This window comes from Ambystoma mexicanum, chromosome 4p (assembly GCF_040938575.1).
Source record: "Ambystoma mexicanum isolate Mex_15411 chromosome 4p, UKY_AmexF1_1, whole genome shotgun sequence".
Lineage (NCBI taxonomy): Eukaryota > Metazoa > Chordata > Amphibia > Caudata > Ambystomatidae > Ambystoma > Ambystoma mexicanum.
Genome location: NC_090927.1, coordinates 1,060,882,224 through 1,060,904,439, shown reverse-complemented (window position 1 = coordinate 1,060,904,439; position 22,216 = coordinate 1,060,882,224). Strand labels below are relative to the sequence as shown.

Below are 22,216 nucleotides of genomic sequence, written 5' to 3'. Positions count from 1 at the left end.
ATACTCGGAATGAGGCCCAATGTGTTTTAGGTGGGGAGGGACAGGTAGTGGCTGGGAATAGCCATAGGGATTGGCATGGCCATGGTCAGTGAATGAGTGGGTAAATAACAAAACAACACCCACAAGCTGTGTGTTCTTCCGCAGACGTCATCTCTTTCTTAGCTGCACGCCAATATAATAATTTCAGCCTGCAGGTGCTGCTAAGAACCACCTAATAGCCAAAACTAAAATATTAGTTGTCGCCCCATGCAGCAGTTAACCCTACCCTTCCTGTTTCTCGCCCTTTACCCGATTTAAGAAAGACGCCCCTCTCCCAAGTAATGATATAAAACACCTGCCTGATGACTGATTAGTTCCTCGTACCAAAGAGGCTTTCGCCATTAATCATGTGAAATTCTGTTCTTTATGCAAAAATGTGAGATGCCCCACTTCAGTAATTTCTCTGCGGTCAATGTCTGATAAATCATCCACAATATTGATGGTGAAATATTTCTGCCAGCGCCTATACTTTGTAAACATGTCTTTTTCTGTGCAGTGAGATGTGACAGTAGAGCACCTTTCAGATAGCCGATGAATCTCCCTCATCGAGCTTGATAAACTGTCAGCCAATCAGCTTATGGCAAGAACACAACACACAGCTGTCTACTTACAGTGGAATAAAGTTTCTTTGCACTCGTGCATGCGCAAAAGCAGAGCTATGATGCATCGGCCTTTTGTTGTATCCTTTCGAAAGGACCACAAGTATAAAGCTTGGCTGTCACAATGCTATCAACACACCCTGCAGAAATGGACAAACATTAAAAACTTTTTGTTGTGTCACCGACCACAGTTTTTTCAAAGTATTTTTTTTCGATGAAAATACTTACAAAAAACTAATTGAGAATGTTGTTTTTCTATTTGGGGCATCGCCCCTCAAATCTCCCTTCCCTATAATATTAACACTACCATAAGCCCCTCCCCACCGCTTTTAACCCCTTACACCTACCCCTATATATACCAGTGAGTTTTTTAAAGTATTTTCATCGAAAATAAATACTTCAAAAAAACACTTGTCGATGAAAGGACACAATACCATTTGAAACTACCACACTCTTTAGCAGTGCCAAGCAGAAACATATTTTGACTTGCACTGTGTTGTAGATTAGTGAATTGCACAGCAAACTCTGTAGGTTCATTTGATTTATTACGTAAGAAAAGCTCCTAAAGTGTGTTTGGAAAACAGAGAATTTTTAATAAGGGAGGGATGAACTGCAGGAAATTATACTCAGATTTTGAGAATGTGGTATTTCCGATTTGACATTTTCACATCTACGACCAGTGGTCGAAGTGAGAGGGAACGGTGTTCCTCTACTTTTATTTGTTTCTGTTAACAGTTCCACTACTTTTTACAACCATATTGACCATTCCGGAATGATACTTTTTGAAGTTAAAGCATACCTCTTCACTTTACCATTTTATAGCAGTTGCAGCTAAACTGTACAATGATGAAGCATAGTGGCATAGCCTGGATGGATTCCAGCTGGTTTCATCTGAGCTAGGGGAAGATGGAGTAGGTCCTGGTAATTCTAAGAAGGATTATTTCCTTATCCTTCACCCCCCCTGATTTTTGGAAAACTTGTCAAGTTGTTATCCCACATAAAATATAGTTTCTAAAAGTCCATTCACAAGAGATAGTATTTTAATAGTAGGAGGAGGTATAGGATGTGTCCATTCCTGCCCCTCAACAAGTGCAACATTGTATTTAGGAGCCTTAGTGACAGGTCGCTTGGACTATTGCAATGCACTCCAGGGGGTAACTTCAATGAAACTAATTAGCATCCCGTGGCTCAAAACGGATTGGTTTCAGGGCGTAGTAAAAGTAATCGGGTCCACCCACTTGGCTGTTAACCCACCCCAGCCACACCACGGTGGCACATGTTGCACTATGCTCCCGCCTACCCTTTCCCCCGCTGAGGTCACAGCTCTCAGAACACTTCTACCATAGTCTGTACCACTTCAACGAATGATTGAAGCAGCTGCTAAAATAAAACGGTCCTTGAAAAGAACCAGCACGTAATGGTATTACATCCACAATGGTGCACCCAAAATGAAACTATGTTCAAGCCCAAACCAAGCCACCTATTAATCATCGAAAATATCTGAAGTCTACACTAAAATGTACTTCAGCAACGCCAGGATTGGTGCACACCAGCTACTACCATAACCACAACCAGGTGGCTAGCTCAGTTGGATCTACAACTCATTTTCTACTGCATTCCGGTAGTGTGAAGCAGAGCAGTGAATGGTTGTAGAGAAGTGGGATGAGATAGAGTAGTGGGGGAGAGTGAGTGTGAGTAGAGTGGAATGGAGTGAGGTGGCGCAGAATGGGTAAGGTGGGACAGACTGTGTTGAGATGGGGTGTAGTGCGGTGATCTGGGATACAGCCAGTGGGGTAGAGGGATGGGGTGGGGCAGAATGGTGGGCTAGAGTAGTGGGATTAGGTAGAGTGGTGGGGTGGGGGGTAGAATTGAAGGGGGTTGTGTGGGTTGGACTAGAGTTGACTGGGAATATGGGTGCAGTCCCCTGTGGGTAGGGATCGAGTGGGCTGCAGGTGAGATAAAATGAAGTGGGATAGAGTGGAAGGGGGAGGAATTTGGTTGGGCAGAGTGGGGAGAGGTAACATAAATGGAGATATGTTGGGGTGGTGGAGTAGAGTTGATGGGGTAAATTAGTGCAATGTTAAATAATAGTGGGTTGGGCGTAGAGTTGGGTGATGGTAGAGTGAGTGGGGCTTGGATACGAGTAGAGTTGGATGGGACAGGTGTAGTAAGGTGTGTGGGGTAGGGACAAAGTGGGGGTGGGATAAAGTGTTGTCAGGTAAAGTGGAGTGGGCAGAATCGGGTGGGGCTCGGGCTGGGTGAGGTAACGTGGGTTGTGGTAAGAGGGAGTAGGGTGGCTGTGGGGAATCCACCTCGCGAGATCTCGGCTGCGAAATCTCGCGAGACTTGCAGCGGGAAGCGCGAGGAAAGCTCGACCCATGCCAGAACAGGAGCCGAGGCATGAGAGTGCACAAGAGCCTCAGCGCTCCTCCTGCTGAGAGATTCAGCCCTCTGACAGCCTGTCTCACACAGGCCCTTTTCAGCAGAACATAATTCCATGGCTGAGGACAGTCTCCTGGGAGCTCTAGCTGGTGAGGGATATCAATACCCTTGGACTGAGGCTAGGCAGTGAAGATAACTGTATCTGCCAGAACAATAGAACTGTGAGTACTGGCATAATTCCAGGCTCAGTACTAAATACCTCTATTACCCATTTACCTTAGGTGTCTCAATAAACGCCTGACCAAACCCTACCAGTGTCCTGTGATCCTTCCAGGCCACCTCATAATTGGCAACGAGGATTTGAAAATGCCAGCACTGCAACCAAGCAGGGCGCGGGGGGCGTGGCGCCGGAGCAGCCAGCCGCATCCTGCCTAAAATCCTGGAAATGCTGATGCGGCAGACCCAAAAAGCCATGATCCAGTATACGATATCACCCGTAACAATCGCCTACATTTTGGTGCCAAAACGGAAAGTAAATCGGAGGATATGAGCTGTAGAGATTGAGCGCACCTGATACCGAGCCATCACCAACATGGCCGCCACAACAACAGCGTAAGGAGAGACGGCACTGGGGACGCGTAGCACCAACTCTGAAACGCATGCTGAGAAGCTGATAGCGCAAGGAGACACTGGTGCAAAAGTGTGTGCACAAGCTCTGTTCTCCGGACCGTGTGGAGAACTGCTGTGACCAAGCCCGCGAAGAAGACTCGGCCACGTGGGAAGAGGCAGCCGCTGCTACCGAGCGGAACCCTGCTGCTGAGTGGGAGAGACTCCCACTGATACCATCGAGGTGCCGGAACAACGCGTCGGACCCGAGGTGAGCGAGGGTTCTGGTGTGCAGTGACCGCCTGGCCACTGTGCAACTGGCAAGGGGCCGTGCCCCCTCCGGAACATGAACTAGGGAACACAAAAGGCGGAAAGTGAGGGAGCATTACCGACTCTGCCCGCCGAATCATCCGCAGGAGACACCCGTGGAGACCCAGGAGGGGCCGCTACGGGTGACGGGCGGCTAACACACTGACCCATCCCCCGAAGTGTGGACCGCCTTGGCTGGACCCAGAGCGAGCGGGAGAGCTGAGGTGCTGCTGGGGGTGGCGGGACCCCAGCACGGCCCCGGGGCACATCTTCCGCTCATCGCCCTCCACGCGGGAAAGCACCCACAAGACGCTGGCCGAACTGGACGTGAGCCCAGGCGGTGTTCCACCTTGAACCCGGACAGCACACACGCTGCAAAGTAGGAAAGAGAACTAGACCAACCTGTAATACCGCAGCACGAGCCTGGAGAGGATCTGTGGTGTTTCCGGGACAGAGAAAGGGCATCTCCCCCATACACCTAGAATCAGTGGTGAATTTGTCTGCATAAGAGCTATACAAACTGCACAAATAGCCCAACTAAATCAAGAAGAGCCAAAACGGTGAGACAGAGCACACAAATACATAAGGGTGTCCCGGGCGAACTGATAAAAGCCACAACATGTGAATTAAGCAATAGTAGACAAAATTAATAAGCTCCCGCGTGAGGCAAAGGAAGCGGGGCCCCATAACCTGGAAGGACACGTAATAATCGCCTTACCTGAAAAACCGGTGTCCCATTGTAAGCTGATATTGCACGTAACTAACAAATCCACACCGCAACAAAAGGGGTAAATGCTCCAAATCCAAAATATAGCAGAGGCATAAGGAATCTCGGAACACTAAAAGCAGTGAGGAGGCACACACGTGTGCACAACCACAACAAACACAGCTGCAAATAGAAACTTGCACACTGGAAATACTCCTGACAAAGAGTAGAAACAATAAAGCAGGGGCTTACGGCGACGCAATTCCGGAACGCCACCTCCCGCTACGACACTAGCTTCCACGACCCTGTGGACAACGAACCCAAGACAACGAAAGACACCTGAGAGCCAACACTGCCAAAGGCCTGAAAACCCCATCCCACCAACCGCTCACGAAATGAAATAAAATCCCTACGTTACAACGACAAAATTACAACATGGGGAAAGACAAACCCAGGAAAACCTCCACACAAAGCAGGATAGAACAATACACGACCACACCGCTGTCTCGCTCGCCAGAACGGGAAGAGACAACAGAACCAGAGAACACCGAAGACGACATCTCCCTCAGGGACATGATGGGTGCCATTGCTAGCTCCAGAACATCAATGGAGAAGAAAATGGACAGTATTGGCGCCGAAGTATCCCTGCTGAGATATGATCTGCAAAAGCTAACCTCACGTACCGGGGAGGCTGAAGCCCGCATCTCAGAGACTGAGGACAACCTGCGGGGGGATAATCGACACATGTCTGGCATGTTGGAACGCATTAAAATCCTGGCAGGAAGAGTGGATGAAAGCGAGGGGAGATCGAGACGCAACAATATCCGCATCCTCAGCCTCCCTGAGAAGGCAGAGCGGGCAAGCATGGAACTGTTCCTTGAGCAGTGGCTCATAGACATATTCGACATGAAATCCTTCTCCAAATTTTTCTCAATTGAGCGCGCACACGGAAAGCCAACTGGAAGAGTCATACCAGGTGCACGCCACGCACAGTCATCGCAAGACTCCCAAATTATAGGGATAGAGACGCAATACTGCAGATGGCAAGGACTAAAGGATCCATCACCTACAATGGTTCCAAAGTTGCTTTCTTCCCTGACTTCACCAGAGAGGTGCAAAAAGCTTGTCAATCCTTCGCTCCACTCAAAAGACGTCTACAATCAATGAAAATCAAATATGGTCTAATCTTCCCTGCCCAACTCAAAATATTCCACAATGACACAACGGTGCATTTCACAGATCCTAAAGAAGCGTGGAACTGGGCTGAAAGACACATAGAAGGTGATTGGAGTGCAAGGGGGAAACCGGTGGGCAAATGCAACAGACCACGTCCAGAGAGACCACCAGATATCAGAGCCCAACAACATCAAGAAGAAATGCCACAACAAGAAAACGTATAATGGGAACTGCAACAATTAAAACTAATACAATCTCTGGAAGCACAAATGCAACAGAACTCCTGGCATGAAATGGAACTATGGATCACAAAGCGCACAACAGCTGGCGGCTAAACCCGAGCCGCCCGCCGACGAAGATGCGTGCACAAAGCATCAAGGCGAATGTGCTGACTGCCAAGGTTCATCGTCCATACACAGATCGAGAAAATTAACTAGTACGGAGTTAATATATGTGAGTTGAAGTTTAATTGTTCACAAGTTCATGATGGGACGACAGATGCTTCAGTTGGGGTTGGGGTATGAGGAGGGGGGAGTTGGGAAAGAGTTTCCTAATCACCGGTTAGCATACAGAGGTACTATGATCACACCAAACACAAGGAAGTCAGAAATAACACACACCCTAACAACCGCAAGACAATCACGTCCAGCGGGACATATCCACAAACCACAACACCCAGACACCCAATGGCGCCACAAACTGTTCTAACCAACAGACACCTGACACTTATGACATGGAACGTGAACGGTCTAGGATCCAGCATTAAAAGATGACTGGTGCTGCAATATATAAACCGACACACACCGGATATAGAGCTCCTAACTGAAACACATCTTGCTGGAACGATTTGTAACCTTTTCAAAAGGTCCAATTACTGCACTGCTATTCATGCAGGCTTCTCTATGGGGGCTAGAGGGGTGCTAATACTAGTCCATAAGAGATTGCCATTGGCGATATCCAAAATAACTCAGGGCACTGGTGGAAGATATGTATATATACACGCGACATTATGGAACCAAACCCCGGCAATTATGGCAATATACTCTCCACCAGCGCTCCTAGCCACACTTCAAGCAGAAATTACTCCCATCCTTGCCGCAAACACGGCAGACACCCGGGTTATAGGTGGAGAGTTCAATGAAGTAATGGACAACACCCTAGATCGCACACACATGAGAGGGAAAAATCCCACAACTAACACCAGACTGGCCACCTTTGCCACTGCACTGGGCTTGAGAGACGTATGGCGAGACCTACACAGCAACACATGCGAATACTCCTTCCACTCAGGCATGCATGCCTCGCTGTCTAGGATAGACTACTTCATCTTACCAGCCCAGAATATCCATAAAGCACACAGTGCATCCCTGCTTCCGCGTGGTATATCTGATCACTCCCCACTGTTACTAGAACTTGAAACAGAAAAGCCACCTCCCCCTGGCGATTTAACACCTATTACCTGGCGTTCCCGGACCTACAAGAAAGAATAGAAACAGCCACCTCCAATTACTTTGAACTGAATACATGCTCAGTGGACAACCCCGGAACATTATGAGAGGCTTATAAGCCAGTTCTGAAGGGTGAAATCCTCTTGTGGACAACAGCGCAGAAAAAAGCGTACCGAGCACAGGTCGTAGAAGCTGAAAAAGAAGTAACACTCAAAAAATCAAAACACATAGATAGCAATACACCTGAGACAAACAGAGCCTTGACACTAGCGCAGAAGAAACTACATAATCTGTCCTTAGACTGTGCCAAGAAAGCGCATAGAGCCATGAAGGCACGTCTGGATGAAACAGGGAAAAAAGCTGCAAATTGCTGGCATGGCTGGAAAAACGAGACGAAGGACATCAACAAGTCAAAATAATAAGAATACAAACGAGGAGCTAGTCTCCACTGATCAAGAGATAACAGAATGCTTTGCAAAATACTATGAGGAGCGATACAGACCCCCAAATACCCCAGTGGAGAGGACTATAATAGATGAAACTGACCTCCCTACACTCACCACAGAACAAGCCAATATATTAGATAATAAAATAACAGAGGAAGAAATATCAGCCGCTATCTCCCAACTCCAATCAGGCAAAGCCCCAGGCCCGAACGGCTTCCCACTTGACATTTGGAAAAAGATTAATCATCTAGATATAGCAACCCATCTGCTCAACATGTTTGAACACTCAAAAAGAGTAGGAATACTCCCACTGGACCTATGTAAGGCCACCATAATAGTAATCCCAAAAAAGGGCAAACCCCCAGACGAATGTAGCTCCTACAGACAGAAATCCCTAATCAATAGCGAAGCCAAAATACTAGAGAAGGTACTAGCCAACAGACTCCAAACAGTTATCACATCACTGATCCACCCAGACCAATGCGGCTTTATGCCACAGAGATCTACAAGGATGAACATTCGCAGGCTACATTTAGCACTTGAAAGAGCACCCACCATACAACAGTCATTGGCGTTACTAGCCATTGACTTTGAAAAGGCCTTTGACTCGGTCCACTGGGAGGCACTCTGGATAATAATGAGGAAAATGAACTTTGGGGAACAATTCATAAACTGGTGGGTCCAGCTCCTATACAACACCCCAACAGCAGAAGTGAAAGTGAATGGATGGTCCTCGCGTAATATTCAACTGGGGAAAGATACCAGACAAGGCTGCCCACTATCAGCAATGTTGTTCGCACTGATCATTGAGCCACTGGCTGTGATCCTACGAAACACAGTGACATGGTCTGGCTTCTGATGGAGCCCAACATGGGAAGATAAGGTATCTCTTTACGCAGATGACCTCCTGGTGTACCTAGGTGACTCAGCAATCTCCTTCCCTATAGTTACCCAAATACTGATAAATGATGGCGCCTTCAGTGGCCTGAGAGTGAACTGGTCCAAATCAGTACTCTTCCCAGTTAAGGGAGCAGACTGTGATCCGTCCCAAGGATCCCCATATGAAATCGAATTAAATCAATTCCGATATTTAGGCATTTTGGTTTCAAATAGACTGGAAAACTATGTGACCCAAAACCTTCAGCCAATAGTGAAACGATTTGCACAGGATGTAGACCACTGGGAGTCACTGCCACTGACACTATTAGGTAGACCAGCGCTCTTCAAAATGCTTACCCTCCCCCGCTTCTTGTATATTCTGCAAAACGCCCCCCTACACATCCCCACAGTGGAATTTCCCAAGATAGATAAAATAATACGGAAATTATTATGGGGAGGGAAACACCCAAGGATAGCCCTAAGTACCCTCCAACGATCAGTATGGGAGGGAGGAATCAGGATTCCAAACATTCAAACATACTACTGGGCGACCCAGATGTTGACGGTAAATGACATATTACACGGCAATCCGGAACTACCGCACGTACAGGCGGAAATAGCAGCAAGACACGGCATGCCTCCACAACACTGGGAGCAGCCCCCCCGACCGCACAATAACAGCCCACACGGCCCAAGTTTGGAGGGAAACACATAGGCACATTGGGTGGGAAAATAAAATCACCCCAGTGCAACCCCTCTGGAACAACGCCTACCTCACGGAACTCAACAAACTCCCTAAATGGCCGAATTTGAAATCAGCGGGAATACTGGCTATCCAGCATATGATTAAAGAAGACAAAATCATACTTTTTGCTGAACTCTCGGCTACACATGGTCTCCCACCCATTGAACACTATCACTACACACGGCTTTCCCACGCACTCACTAAACAAATGGCAAAACTAGAAGATATGCCGGAATGCACGCCAATAGAGAGGAACATAGTCATAGACAGCGTGAAAACCAAAACCACATCCACCATCTACAATGCAATCTCCTCCTTTGCCACAAACAAAATGTCTAGTCTGAAAGCAAAATGCGAAAAGGGATGTGGGCCCAATACTACCAGAGGAATGGATCTCAACTTTAATGTACCCCAGAGAGACGGCAATATCTGCTAGAATCCGACTCATACAACTGAAAATACTTCACAGATTATACTACCCCGAGTAGCACTATACAACTGGGGCAAAGCAACCGACCCCAAATGCCTACGCTGTAAACAGGAAGAGGGGACCTTCTACCACATCCTATGGCAATGCACACGAATACAGCACTTCTGGCATAAATGTTGTGAAAGGCTGACGAGGGTCATGGGCCAATCAATCCCAAGCAAACCAAAACTCCTTCTCCCGGGAATCGAAGAGGAAGGAGAAATGACCCGTTTTGAAAAACTCTTACTCTCAACGACCACAGGGATTGCCAAAAGGAACATCACTCAATTATGGGGATCAGAGATTACCCCTCAATATGACCAATGGATGGCGGACGTAGATGCCTGCATACAAATGGAGCGCCGTGTCTATCAAGCAAGAGGATGCCCGCGCAAGGCAGACAAAATATGGCAAAAATCGGAACAAACTATGTAAAGAAAACAACAACCAAACCAACGGTCCTTGCCACGCAAAATTCGTAAGGACGTAAAGGATCCAACCCAGAAACTGTCATAACTCGTTAAAATAAGTGTCAGTGTACTTAAAATGAACATGGTGTCTAATCATAATGCCTCAATGTATGTATGCACGTAAATTATGTTTATGTATTATATGTGATTGTTTCGGAATAACAAAATACAATAAAATATGTTATAAAAAAAAAAACATGCAGAGCGCCACGATGCCCCCGCCTTCCTTCAGCCCCCCAGCACGCCGGCTATCCCGTGGCAGCAATGGGAGCCATTGTTTCCCACATACCTGGAGGCACTAGAAGGTACAGACTATTCGCCAGCCAGAAAAAAGGCCATGCTGCTCAACGCTATGGGGGTTGAAGGGCAGCGCATCTTCGCAGGGTTGAAGGCTGTGCCCACTACGAATGATGAAGACGATGTCTACAAGGAGGCGGTTCGCCGCATAGTCAAAAGATTCTCCAACAAAGAAAATGTGGTCCTCCACAGACTCAAGTTTTACACGAAAGGAAACCGGTAGATGACTACATCAACCGGTTTCTGTGGAACAAATGAGTACCCTAAAGCTTGGCGAGGGCAACAAGGTTTCGGGCCGTCTCACCCACCGTGCTAAGTTACCAAACCACACGGAGCGGGGAGTGTTTTTGAAGATATACAGACGTGATAACCAGCAGGCACAGACCCAGATGCCCTGCAAAGCCCTGATGAATGTGGCCCACTCATTTGTTCCACAGAAACCGGTTGGCTAGAGAACGAGCATACCTAGTGCACAACATGAACTGCACAGGTCACGTTCGTTCAGATTAAGGACCCCCTGTCCAAGTCTTTAGGGGACTTCCCTGTAATTACCTCCAGAGAGAACATTGCTGAAGCAAAATTCTTCATTTTTTTTTACAATTCTAACCTGCACCTGTCCATCCAGAGAAAACCTATTAAAATTAATGTTCATTTTTCATTTGGATGACAGCTAACACATGCAACAACCAAGGCGGTAGAGCATGTGTTTTTTAGCACAACACATGTGCACATGAGACTTCTTGGAAAGCGCAATTAGCTAATTTGGCTTTTTGGCAAACTCCTCCCTACTCGACATAACTGTGTCCTCCCTAGTGTGAAAACGTTTTTGGGCAACACACAGTTGAGATACCCATAAGTAGTCCCCTTTGATTTTGTTGGGCACAAAAACATCGACACCACGACTAGCAAGAATCGCCGCCAAACTCCAGGAGTATACATATGCAATTACTCACATTGCGGGCTGGAAGAACACCCAAGCGGACTGCATGTCCAGGCTCCTGGACCAAAGTACCCAGGCACCACATTCCTCAAAGACGAATGTGTAGTGGCATCCATAGGAGATCTATGGGGCGCAGATTTCATGGAGATGAGCGAGCTGCATTGGCAGGAAGAAATTAAACAGGATGCTGCTCTGGGCCGAGTAGCGGAATGGGCCTGCAAAGGGTGGCCCAACGAGAGAGCAGTGCCGGAGGGTCTGCCACCATAATGGGAAGTCAGCAACGAAATCAAAGGTCTAATAATGAGAGGTGACCGTGTCCACACAGTCACAGAAGAAGGTGGAACCTCGAAAGAGTGGCCGTGTACCAGAAGAGAGCGTCCACTACCTACCCCTCAAGGGGAGCAGGTAATGACCATGAACAATAGGGATTACCCAGCGACCCTCAACAACCAGAGGCGGACGTCACAGAAGAAAGCAACCAAGGGGAACATGAACCACACAGGAAAGCAACCTCAATGGAACCAACCTCATTTGACACATCCTGCATAAACACCCAATCCCCAAGTGCAACCACCAACCAGAACAGGCCCAAAAGGGAGGAAGACAACCAACCAGGTTCACAGACTTCGTCATGGACTAGGAACCATCCTTTCCTACAGAAGGAGAGGTGTGGGGACTCCTCCTCGCGAGATCTCAGCCATGAGATCTCGCAAGACTTGCAGCGGGAAGCGCGAGGAAAGCACGACCCATGCCAGAACAGGAGCCGAGGCATGAGAGTGCACACGAGCCTCGGCGCTCCTACTGCTGAGAGACTCAGCCCTCTGACAGCCTGTCTCACACTGGCCCTTTTCAGCAGAGCATAATTCCATGGCTGAGGACAGCCTCTTGGGAGCTCTAGCTGTAGAGGGATATCAATACCCTTGGACTGAGGCTACGCAGTGAAGATAACTGTATCTGCCAGAACATTAGACCTGTGAGTACTGGCATAATTCCCTGCTCAGGACTAAATACCCGTTACCCATTTACCTTAGGTGTCTCAATAAACACCTCACCAAACCCCACAAGTGTCCTGTGATCCTTCCAGGCCATCAGAGTGGCATTGGGAAATCATAGCTGAGGATTACATAAATTACAAAATAAAGAGAGTGGACGATTTGTCTCTGCCTTAACCGGATGCTGCAGTGTTCCCGGAGCGAGGGGGTGGGGCTTGAGGTGTAGTCGGGGACACAGCATAAACAAGTTAGAAATAAAGCGCCTGTACTTTTGTTGAGGATAATGGCAGCAAATAATGCACCACCGTGCTGCTTGTAGCCAGGGGATGGGCAGGGCCTTTAAAAAAATTGGTAGTGCCTGTGTTTTTTGGGGGGCTATCGGAAGACACTGCAGGGCAGCTGCTTGGAGGGGAATAGCACAGCAGGCCTTGCCTGTACTGTGGTAGCAGCTGGGTCCATCTGTGCATGGGCAGTCAAAGGAAGCAAGTAAGATCACTGCTCTCCACACCTCCTCAGATAAAAGCCTAGGCAAACAGCTTCATGTGTCTGAGCTCTTGATTGCGAGAAAGAGTTCAACAAGTCCTCTTTGGGTTGTAAGGCTGAATGCCACAAGATATAACATTCAGTGTTTCAGCCAGTTCATGCCACAGTGTTGCCAGTTGCCATTCCAACCAGATATTCTGCATCCCAATACCCATTTCTTCTCTCTCTTCGCTGCAGCAATGGTTCTAACCATACTTTCATGGTTGTGCATCAAAAAGCAGAAAACCAAAAATGCACGAAGTGCTAAAGATATCAAATAAGCAGCGTAAGGAACAGTCAAACTGAGACTGCCGTATGGGAGTGGGAGTCACAATAGGTCTAATGTAATGCACGGTTGTAGGTCAAATGGTCGGATCTAAATGGTCGACAGGACAAATGGTCGACACCAAAAGGTCGACAGGTCAAATGATCGAATTTTTTTTGTTTTTTCAAATTATTTTTGTTTTTGGGGGGGTCCCCCCATCCTCTTTTTTTTTTTGCTAAAAACCACTTTTTTCCCTAAACGAAAACCTAAAAAAATATATATAACTAAAAAAAAAATGTGATCATTTGTCCTGTCGACCATTTGTCTGTCAACTATTTGACTAGACACCGTAATGCACTAGGCACAAAGCATTGGAAGGAACAAGTAACAGAAAAACAACCTAAAAAGATAGTAAGAACAGCAGCATTCATTTTTGGACATTTATTTAAATTGCGATAATGACAAGTGACATTCTATACTTGAATAGTGAAATCTATGGACATTTTTTCTGCTCTACCCCCTTTGCATTTCTTGTCATTCCCACACAATACGAAGACTGGGGAGTTTAGCTTGCTCTGACTTTATGGTTTTAAAGCCTTCTCTGTTGAAGTATGGCGGAAGATACTACTCCTGAGATCTATGCAGGTTCATTCTGTGTCAGCTCTGAGCAGACACAAACTCCAAAGTCCCATACGCAGAGGTACATGATGGATATTTTTCTAAACAAGGACAGCACATGGCCTTAAGTGGGCCTGGACTAGTTGGGGAAGATCCCAGCAGTCTCCAAAAACTGTCACAGAGCCAGGGTACCCACAATCTGGGTGATTAATCACCCAGAATGATTTTTCCTGAGCCTGTTTCAAGAGCCTGGTGCAACCAGAAGGCTTGCGCTAGTTTCCAATTGAAGGGACAGATCGAGCTGTTAGCAAACTGTGAAAGAAAAAAATGCAGGGATTTCATCTTTTTTTTTTTAAATGACAGCAAAATCCCAATGCGAAAGGCTGAAGCTGTCTAAAATGTGTATATATGGTTTGCAGTTTTCAGAGATTTTACTGTTACAGTGGGAGTGTGTATTATGTGCTTGGACAATTTGCAGGCTTGAATCACTGTCACTGACATACTTCTCAAATATAAACATTTGTGGTCATGCCTATGTTCCCAAAATTCTCGTTGATTTTATCCAATAGCCTACATTGGTGCTATTTATTCCCCTCCTCTTTCTCATTGGTGATTTCTGGGCTGTCTGATGATGTGTGTAGTCTCATGAATGCCCATTTCAAAATTACGTTTGCGGTTCCCTTACCCCTCTGAGGAAGCTGTGTGGTGCATACATTTTGCAAACTCCAATGCGAGATGTTCCTGGGTTTATCATTGCAGACGCATAATATGAGACCCACCTGGAAATTCGTTCTACCCCAAGTATATTTCCTGTCTCTGCACCAAAGAGCTTCAAGCAGGGTGGTAAGTTAGCAAAGGTCAGTCTTTGGCCACCAAATGCACATTTACAATTACATAGCCTTTAATGTGTGAACACTGATGCCTCCTTAGAGAATATACACATATCATCAGACCGACTATCAGACTTCATTCTGTAGTAAAATCGAAGATAAGGCAATGGAGGAAAGGGGAAGAGTGTTTGAAAATGGTTACAGGATATATGTATTGGCCTCTGCACAGCAGAACAAAGAAAGAAAGTCAACGGTGTAGCTTACCTCATGAATGAGCACTTACGGATCAGTATTAAGCTGGCTCTGATATAGGGCTTGGGTAATTTATTTACAGAATCAGGTTGATGTAATCACTAATTGAATTCTGTATATACTGAGTGAGATGATTTATTTACAGACAGTGATTTATTTACAGTAAGCAGACAAGGTGCAACCAAGACCACGAGACAATGCTGGGGAGGATAGCTCAGGGGCAACGTGCTCGGCTTGGAAGCAAGACGACAGGGAGCACCAGAGGTTCGATCCCTGGGTCCACGTTTAGAAACCTCTGGGTATTAAGCATGTCATAAATAACCTATCATATCATAACATATCAATGCTTAGTCACCTAAAAATACTGTTTGTAGGGTTTTATGATGTAATGTTTGGGGCAGGCAGCCTCCTGTAGGCCACACTCAGCCCAGCTCTCTTTAGGCCACGCTCTGCACTTTGACCACAGCCTCTTGTCAGGGCCCCCCTCGATTTCAGACTCCACATAAAGCACTAGGACTGGCACAGGGAGGCAGTCTCTGCAAAATCACAATGATCCATGCAGGCAGTGCATGCAGCAATCCGACGATTATAAACACTGCACCTAGTGGTGGAGTCCGACCTTTCTGACACCAACTACCACAATCAGCGCTGCCCCTTCAACCTCTCACAGAATGTAAGTGCAGCCAAGGCAGGCCTTGGGTGGGAGAAGTGTCCTTTTGAAATTAAATTTGCTTGCAGGACCGGGCGCATTTAACAATAGGGTGCAGGCACCCTATTGAGATAATTACCTGCATGCTCCAGAGCGGGAGTGGGGAGATACTCATCTTAATAGGTGCAGCAGCGCCCTATTGTTGTTCACTGCCACAAGCACATTTAATTTCAAAAGGACAATTTCCCCCACCACCGAAAAGAAACATTTGGCGCCTCCACCCACCTGCCCTCCGTCAATTGAGCAGGGGCGTGGGGGTGCCAAATTGTTCTTTTCCTGTCCAGGGCGCTGCTGCCACTAAGGCCGGCAGTGAGTGCAGTTACCAGTGAGAGAGGAGGACATCCTTTTTTAGGAAGAAGGTGCACATGGATCTCCTTTTCTTTTCTGGGGCTCGATCGCATCTTACCTTGAGCGGGCATGGCCACTTGCCATGTGTGTCGGCCATCTTGGAGGGAGTGAGACTATATTCTCAGATGCAAAGGCACTACATTTGTAGGCAGTTTACTCATCATAAAACTTGTTTGACAATGGATGGGATAAACCTCACTCTCTTGCCATGCCTGGCTAGGCAAGAACAATGGCCTAAAAAAGTACCTTTAATTATTAAACACACTTTGGAAAAGGTCAAGCATCGTAACTGTAGAATTTCTTTGTCTTGCAGGGCAGGTTTTAGAAAAGGTACAACAAAAATAACAACAGGAATGTAATGAAGCACATACGTGAAAAACACATCAGCATGTGAGACAGCATGAAAGCAGAACAAGTCAACAGTAAAAAAATCTCTCTGCAGTTTGAACAGCTCCCCTGGCCCTTACAGACTGGCCACTGCTACAAGAGAACTTTGAGCAGGCTGCACTGGCTAAGCATGTCCGAGCACCAGAGTCCCTCTCTTGTATTTATCTTCATTAGCTCTCTGTCGGAGTGAGCAAAACTCGGTCGAGTCAGACCTAAAAGTGCAATGGTGGTTAGCTTGAGGTGTACTTCTTACCAAGGAGCACGGTCCGAAATGGTTAGGGACAGGCACTGCATATATTTCTTCAGGGGCATATAACAAAGCGCCTGACACTGATATCCCTCCGCTGAGGCAGGAGAGGAGCATACCGGTGGCAACCAGGTTGTGCAAAGAGCACAAAGCAATCCCATTGGTAACTTAACCTTTAATCTATATCATACATCATAAGCCCTTAACAAACCTCAGCCATCTTCTTCTTTCGAGGCATGCTCTCCCAATCTATGTATGGGGCTCTCTCCTCATTATGCTTTAACATGTTCTGGGAGCATGTCACTCAGTGATGGCCCAAAGGAAGGTTTGGATGTTCTACGAAAAGAGATGCCCTGGGCAACAGATTTTATAAAATGCAAGAAGAGTGGTCTGGTCTTGAGGTGCATTTACCACCTACCCATGTACTCAACCATCCACTCATTCGCCCATTCTTCTGCTCGCTCCCCATCCATCACACTACTCGTCCATTTATTCAACACGTCTCCCATCCATCCGTGCACTCGCACACCCATCATTCCATCCAATCAGCCATCCATCCATGCGTGCATTGGGCCATCCATCCGCTCATGCACTGATTAATCCATTCCCTCGTTTATCCGGCCATCTATCCATTCAACTATTTATTCATCATTTCACTCACTGACTCATGACTCACTTATCCACCCACTGACTCACTCACACACATACCCCCACACACTTGCTGGCTGACTGAATGACTCGCCGTTCCCACATCCCGCGCGCCTTTTCATCCGCAACAGACTAATGAATGGATGCCAGTGCCAGCAACTCTGCTCCTCTCGGGGTGTCACTCAGACACTCTTAGCCTCTCTGCCTAAATGCACCACTTTTTCAGTCCACACACAGGTCCGGGTTTAAGACCTCGGCCAATGCATTGCGAGGGATTTTTGGAATGACCTTTACATGAGCTGCAAATAGGTAGCCTGGTTTAAAGAAAAAGCCAGAGCTAAGGTTTCAGGAGAGCCAACTTTACAAAGCTGAAGAAGTTTCTAAATCAGGGACTACATATGAAGTGCTGCACAGCAATAAGGGCAGTGTTTACACTTTATGTTCTCTATAAGCTGTAATGCACAAAAAGGACTGAAGTGGTTTTGCTTGGATTGGGAGATATGGGATGACTCCGTCAACCTATATGATCTTTCATGCGTTTAGTAAGGCATGTGCACGCTACCTTGGGAAACTGAGATGCAGGTATTCTGACGGGGTGATGGCTAAGGGCACCTACCTGGGGTATGAGTTGCAGAGTCAGCATCCTGGACACAGCGATGGAAACTTCAGAGTTACTGGCGCCAATTACAGCCTTGACGCGTGGCGTGTAGTCTATGTAATTACACCTGGACTCTAGAGTATCCCCCGACGTGTTCACTTTGGCCATGAACCTCATGGCAGCTACCATAGCAGTTGACACGTCTGCACATGTGTCGTAAATTTCATATCCCAATTTGATGCCGCGTAACAACGTTGAATTGTTGATTGACTCAATGGTGTGTATCATAGCCAGAGTTTGGAGGAAACCTTCCAAGTCAAATCTGTAGAAAAACAGGTGAAATATTCAGTGACCGTAACATTATACATTTCAAGTGACATGTGTATCATAACAAGTATGCATAGAAATGTACTTTATATGTTTCTAATGCTATGCGTTAAAAAGAGGCTAACAGCAAACCTTCTCTTGACTGGCAAACTTAGGTGTGGACTGATTGATAAATCGGGTGCAAACATGAGGGAGAATCTACACACAAAATAGCAAGATGGCCTCCAGGAGCTGGCCACATGATCATGCTTGCCTGTATTCCGTGTTCGGTGTTCTTTATTGGAGAGTGGGGAGGGAGAACGGTATGAGGCGGCAATAGGTGAGCGAGTGTCGGTTGGAGAAGGGGGAGAAGAAGCCAACAGTGGGTGATGCGGCTGGGGGCTTATTTGTACAGAACCTGTTTGAGAAGATAAACAATAAACTTCTCTTATATCACAACTCTGTGTGTGTGTGTGTGTGTGTGTGTGTGGTACACCTTGTAATGCCTTCCTTCATACTACACATATGCCATCCGACCACAGAGCTTGACATGAATTTGCCATTTCCCAGCTATGTAACGTGGAATTAACAGATCCATTACCTGTCTTGCAGATAAGGTCTCAATTGGTGGTGCTGGGGGGCTGGAGGGGGGGAAGACATCCATGTTATTCCACACTTTATTTCTCAAATATTTCAGGTATATCCATTGACTATTACTCTTGACTTGGGCTTCTTACAAAGTGTCCTTATTCCCCTCTGGAATCAACTCCAAAGCCTAGTTGACACAGGTTCACTCATAAAGTGTCCCAAAAACTCTATTGAATTCCTTTTTGTTGTAAGATGTCAAAGGTAAATGTAGAACCTTCTGTATCTACAATATGTTTCCTTTACACCTAGGCATCTGATTAGACAACAGGGTGCTATGCATTTTAGCAGCAAGGATTCAGAATGACAGGTCTAGACGAGACCCATTTTGGGTCTATATCCTTTTTTAAGACCAACAGTATTTAAGATCTTGCCAGGATTCCGGTGATGTGTTTCATCATGCTATTGCAGAGTTGCAAAAGGATCAGCGCAGCCTGCTATGTATGTTTCTCATACAATTCTGAACATGTGCCAATCCAGGCCTGGCGCTTTACTTATCTGCACCCACAGATAAGCACAAATCCGTTTGCATTCTCCCACTATCCCGGAGTCACAGGAGAGCCAGTAGACCATGAAAAGGGTACGGTGGCGCATGATTGATGGTCCACTACTATTGCTCCCACTCCTCTGGATGACCACAGAGGGTGCATCGCATTGTCCTGATACGGCACCCTAATTGTGCATCAGACCTACTTACCATTTGAGGGGGAATTGACTTGCGTAGTAATGTGCTGGTGCCTGCGGAATTATTAGAGTGTGGAATGCTGGGGTGGAATGTTGTGCTTTGAGTGTGGGGAGTCTAGGGGACAGTTAGTGAGAGAGTGAGCAAAGCTGGAGTGGTTGGGCCAGTGTTTCTTCATACATTACACTTGTTCTAAGTGTACAACTCGACAATAAAGCACACCTATAACTTATCTGGTGTCCTGCACTGTACTTGAGAGAAGGACCCCACCTCTGTTATTTCAAATTGTTTCCATACTTTGCCCAAGCCAGTTGCAGAGGTGTTTCAAACCGAAGTGCCTGTGATGGTGGGTTGAGCAGTCCCATATAATTTTATTTTGTCAAGTGCTCTGCCTGGGTGCGCCGTGGTGAATGTGTAGCCCTATATTGATATGCACAATGTTCACATGGGTATATCCCCATCAAAGTAATCTGCAGTTTCATCATTCTGAATATTGTCCTTCATATCTTGGTAAGGCCTAACATGTCGGCTTCTTGCCTGAAGCTGTGCACTCATGTCGGAATGTGGGTGTGGCAGCGAAGACGAATCGCGGATTTACACTGTGCCCTGTGTTTTTCACAACTAGGCATCCCAGATATCCTACTAACAATCTCCTACTTAACTACCCCCACTCACCACATACTGACCTACAAAGCCTCAAATGGTTAGAGAAAACATCCACATTGAAAACACTCCAAAACACCACATCTCTCTAACCGTTGTACAATCCTCACCAACTAAACTCAAACACCCCGACACATCAGACACCCGATGTTTACCATCTGGAAACAATATGCCGCTGGTGTACACACCAACACCCACCCAGAAAACACACCCAGAACCCAGTTCCCGCTGGTTCTACACACACCAACAGCCAAGCAAAACACCTTGTGTTTCCCCTCTTCACCCCTAACACATCGCCACTTTCTCTTTCAGATCTACAATAGCGCCTGGAGACCATGTGAATCGATGTAAATGAGAATGCGTAGTAGCACTCAAAATAACATTATTTTGTTGCAATATGGCCTGTTCTAGTGTTGCCATTTTAGACAGCTTTCCCACTTCTGCTTGAAGTTGTGCCTTGACCTTAGGGAGTTTTAAATCCTATAACTATTTGATAGTTCATGATTCATTGGCTCATTGTCCTCCTGGTAAAATGACTTGCAACACAACTGCAACCCTTCTAGAAATTCTGTAGTGTCTGACACTAGGGGAAGGATGTAGATGTTGAAGCACGCACATCATCCCCATGTGAGAAGATTTTGTCTGTTCTATTTTGACTAATATTGCTCTTCAGCTGCCATGCCATTAATGGAATTAATTTTTTTCACCATCCTCAAACGTTTGTGCACGTACACTTTCATATATCTCAATATATTACTTTCAAATCCGATAGGTATATTAGTTTCCCTTCAGTTACTTATTGTACTTGAGTCGTGTACACCTTTCCTCATGTCTTCTTGCATCCTAATTATTTCCTTTTCATTTTTTTATTTTTTTTTATTTGTATATAATCTTTTTAGATTTTTACAAAGACGTTTTCATAAGAAGAGAGAGAAAGGTCGCTTGTGAAGTTTGTGAAATTGTGAAGTGTTTACTGCTTCACTATTCATGGTCGACAGTTTTTGGAAAAGGTGCTATAAATGTGTATAGTCCCAGGATCTTCTAATTTGATGTGTTTTCCTGTTGAACTTAGGAGTTTTTCCGTCGCTATTAGCCATCTGGTTTGGGCACCTGTAATGAGACGGTTCCACCATGTGTCTTCGTCGTCAACAGACCAGTTTATGAGCAGAGGGCCAAAAAAGGCATTCCTTTCTTGTTCTATTGCCAGACAGGCCATCAGGAGGTGCCTAATGGATTCTGTGGTTTGTGGGTCTTTGCAAAGTCGGCAGCCTTTCTCTTTGGTGGCCGTTCTGATTGCAAGATTTTCCTGAGTCAGAAGCAGGTTGAGATGTGCTTTCAGTAGGGTTCTCATTCAAAATGTACTCGGGTATTTTATGCAGTACCCCATGGGCGCTTTAAGTTTGTTGAATACCGGTGGCAAGTGGCTTAGCAGTTTGTTTGAGACTGCTTTCTCGTGGGTGTTTATCCAGTATAGCCATTCCATTTTTGATTTAATTCTTAATGGGTTTTGGAGTAGTTCTTCTTCTGAACAGGCTATCTCCTCTAATGTTTGTTTTTGAGTGTTGACCCAGTTATTTAAGAATTTGTTGCCTACTTTCCTCATCGATCATACAGTAAATTTGGAGGCTCTCAGGGTGTTGGATTTTCCTGAAGAGCTGCGTTGTACTTTGGGCCACAACTGCGTTTATGTAAAGTAGACCTAGTTTGCGTCTTATTGCTGCAGAAGATGTGGATTTGGGAAGTCCTAGTACTGATCTCCAGATGAAGCCTTCCAATTTTGTCCACAGCGTGGATGGAATTGCTGGTGTTGCGTCCATGCTGTAAGTCAATGACGGGATCACTTTTGCCTTATAGAACTGGATGGCTGGTAGCAGGCAAAATTTGCGGTATTTCCTATCGACCACTCGTAGTTGGGCGGTTAGGTTCTTGGTCTTTGTCCATAGTGTTTGCTGCATACTCAGTGCTTTCTTAGAGCTGTCAATTTCAACTCCCA

At 46.2% G+C, this 22,216-nt stretch overlaps 1 protein-coding gene across 1 annotated transcript in view; it reads right to left on the bottom strand.

Moving 5' to 3' along the window:
• GPRC6A (G protein-coupled receptor class C group 6 member A) overlaps nt 1–22,216 on the bottom strand; it is a 590,379-nt gene that overhangs the window by 396,698 nt on the left and 171,465 nt on the right. Inside the window, exon 2 of the mRNA XM_069606634.1 lies at nt 17,946–18,249. Within this exon, the coding sequence (XP_069462735.1) occupies nt 17,946–18,249 (304 nt within the window). The remainder of the gene's footprint in view (nt 1–17,945; nt 18,250–22,216) is intronic.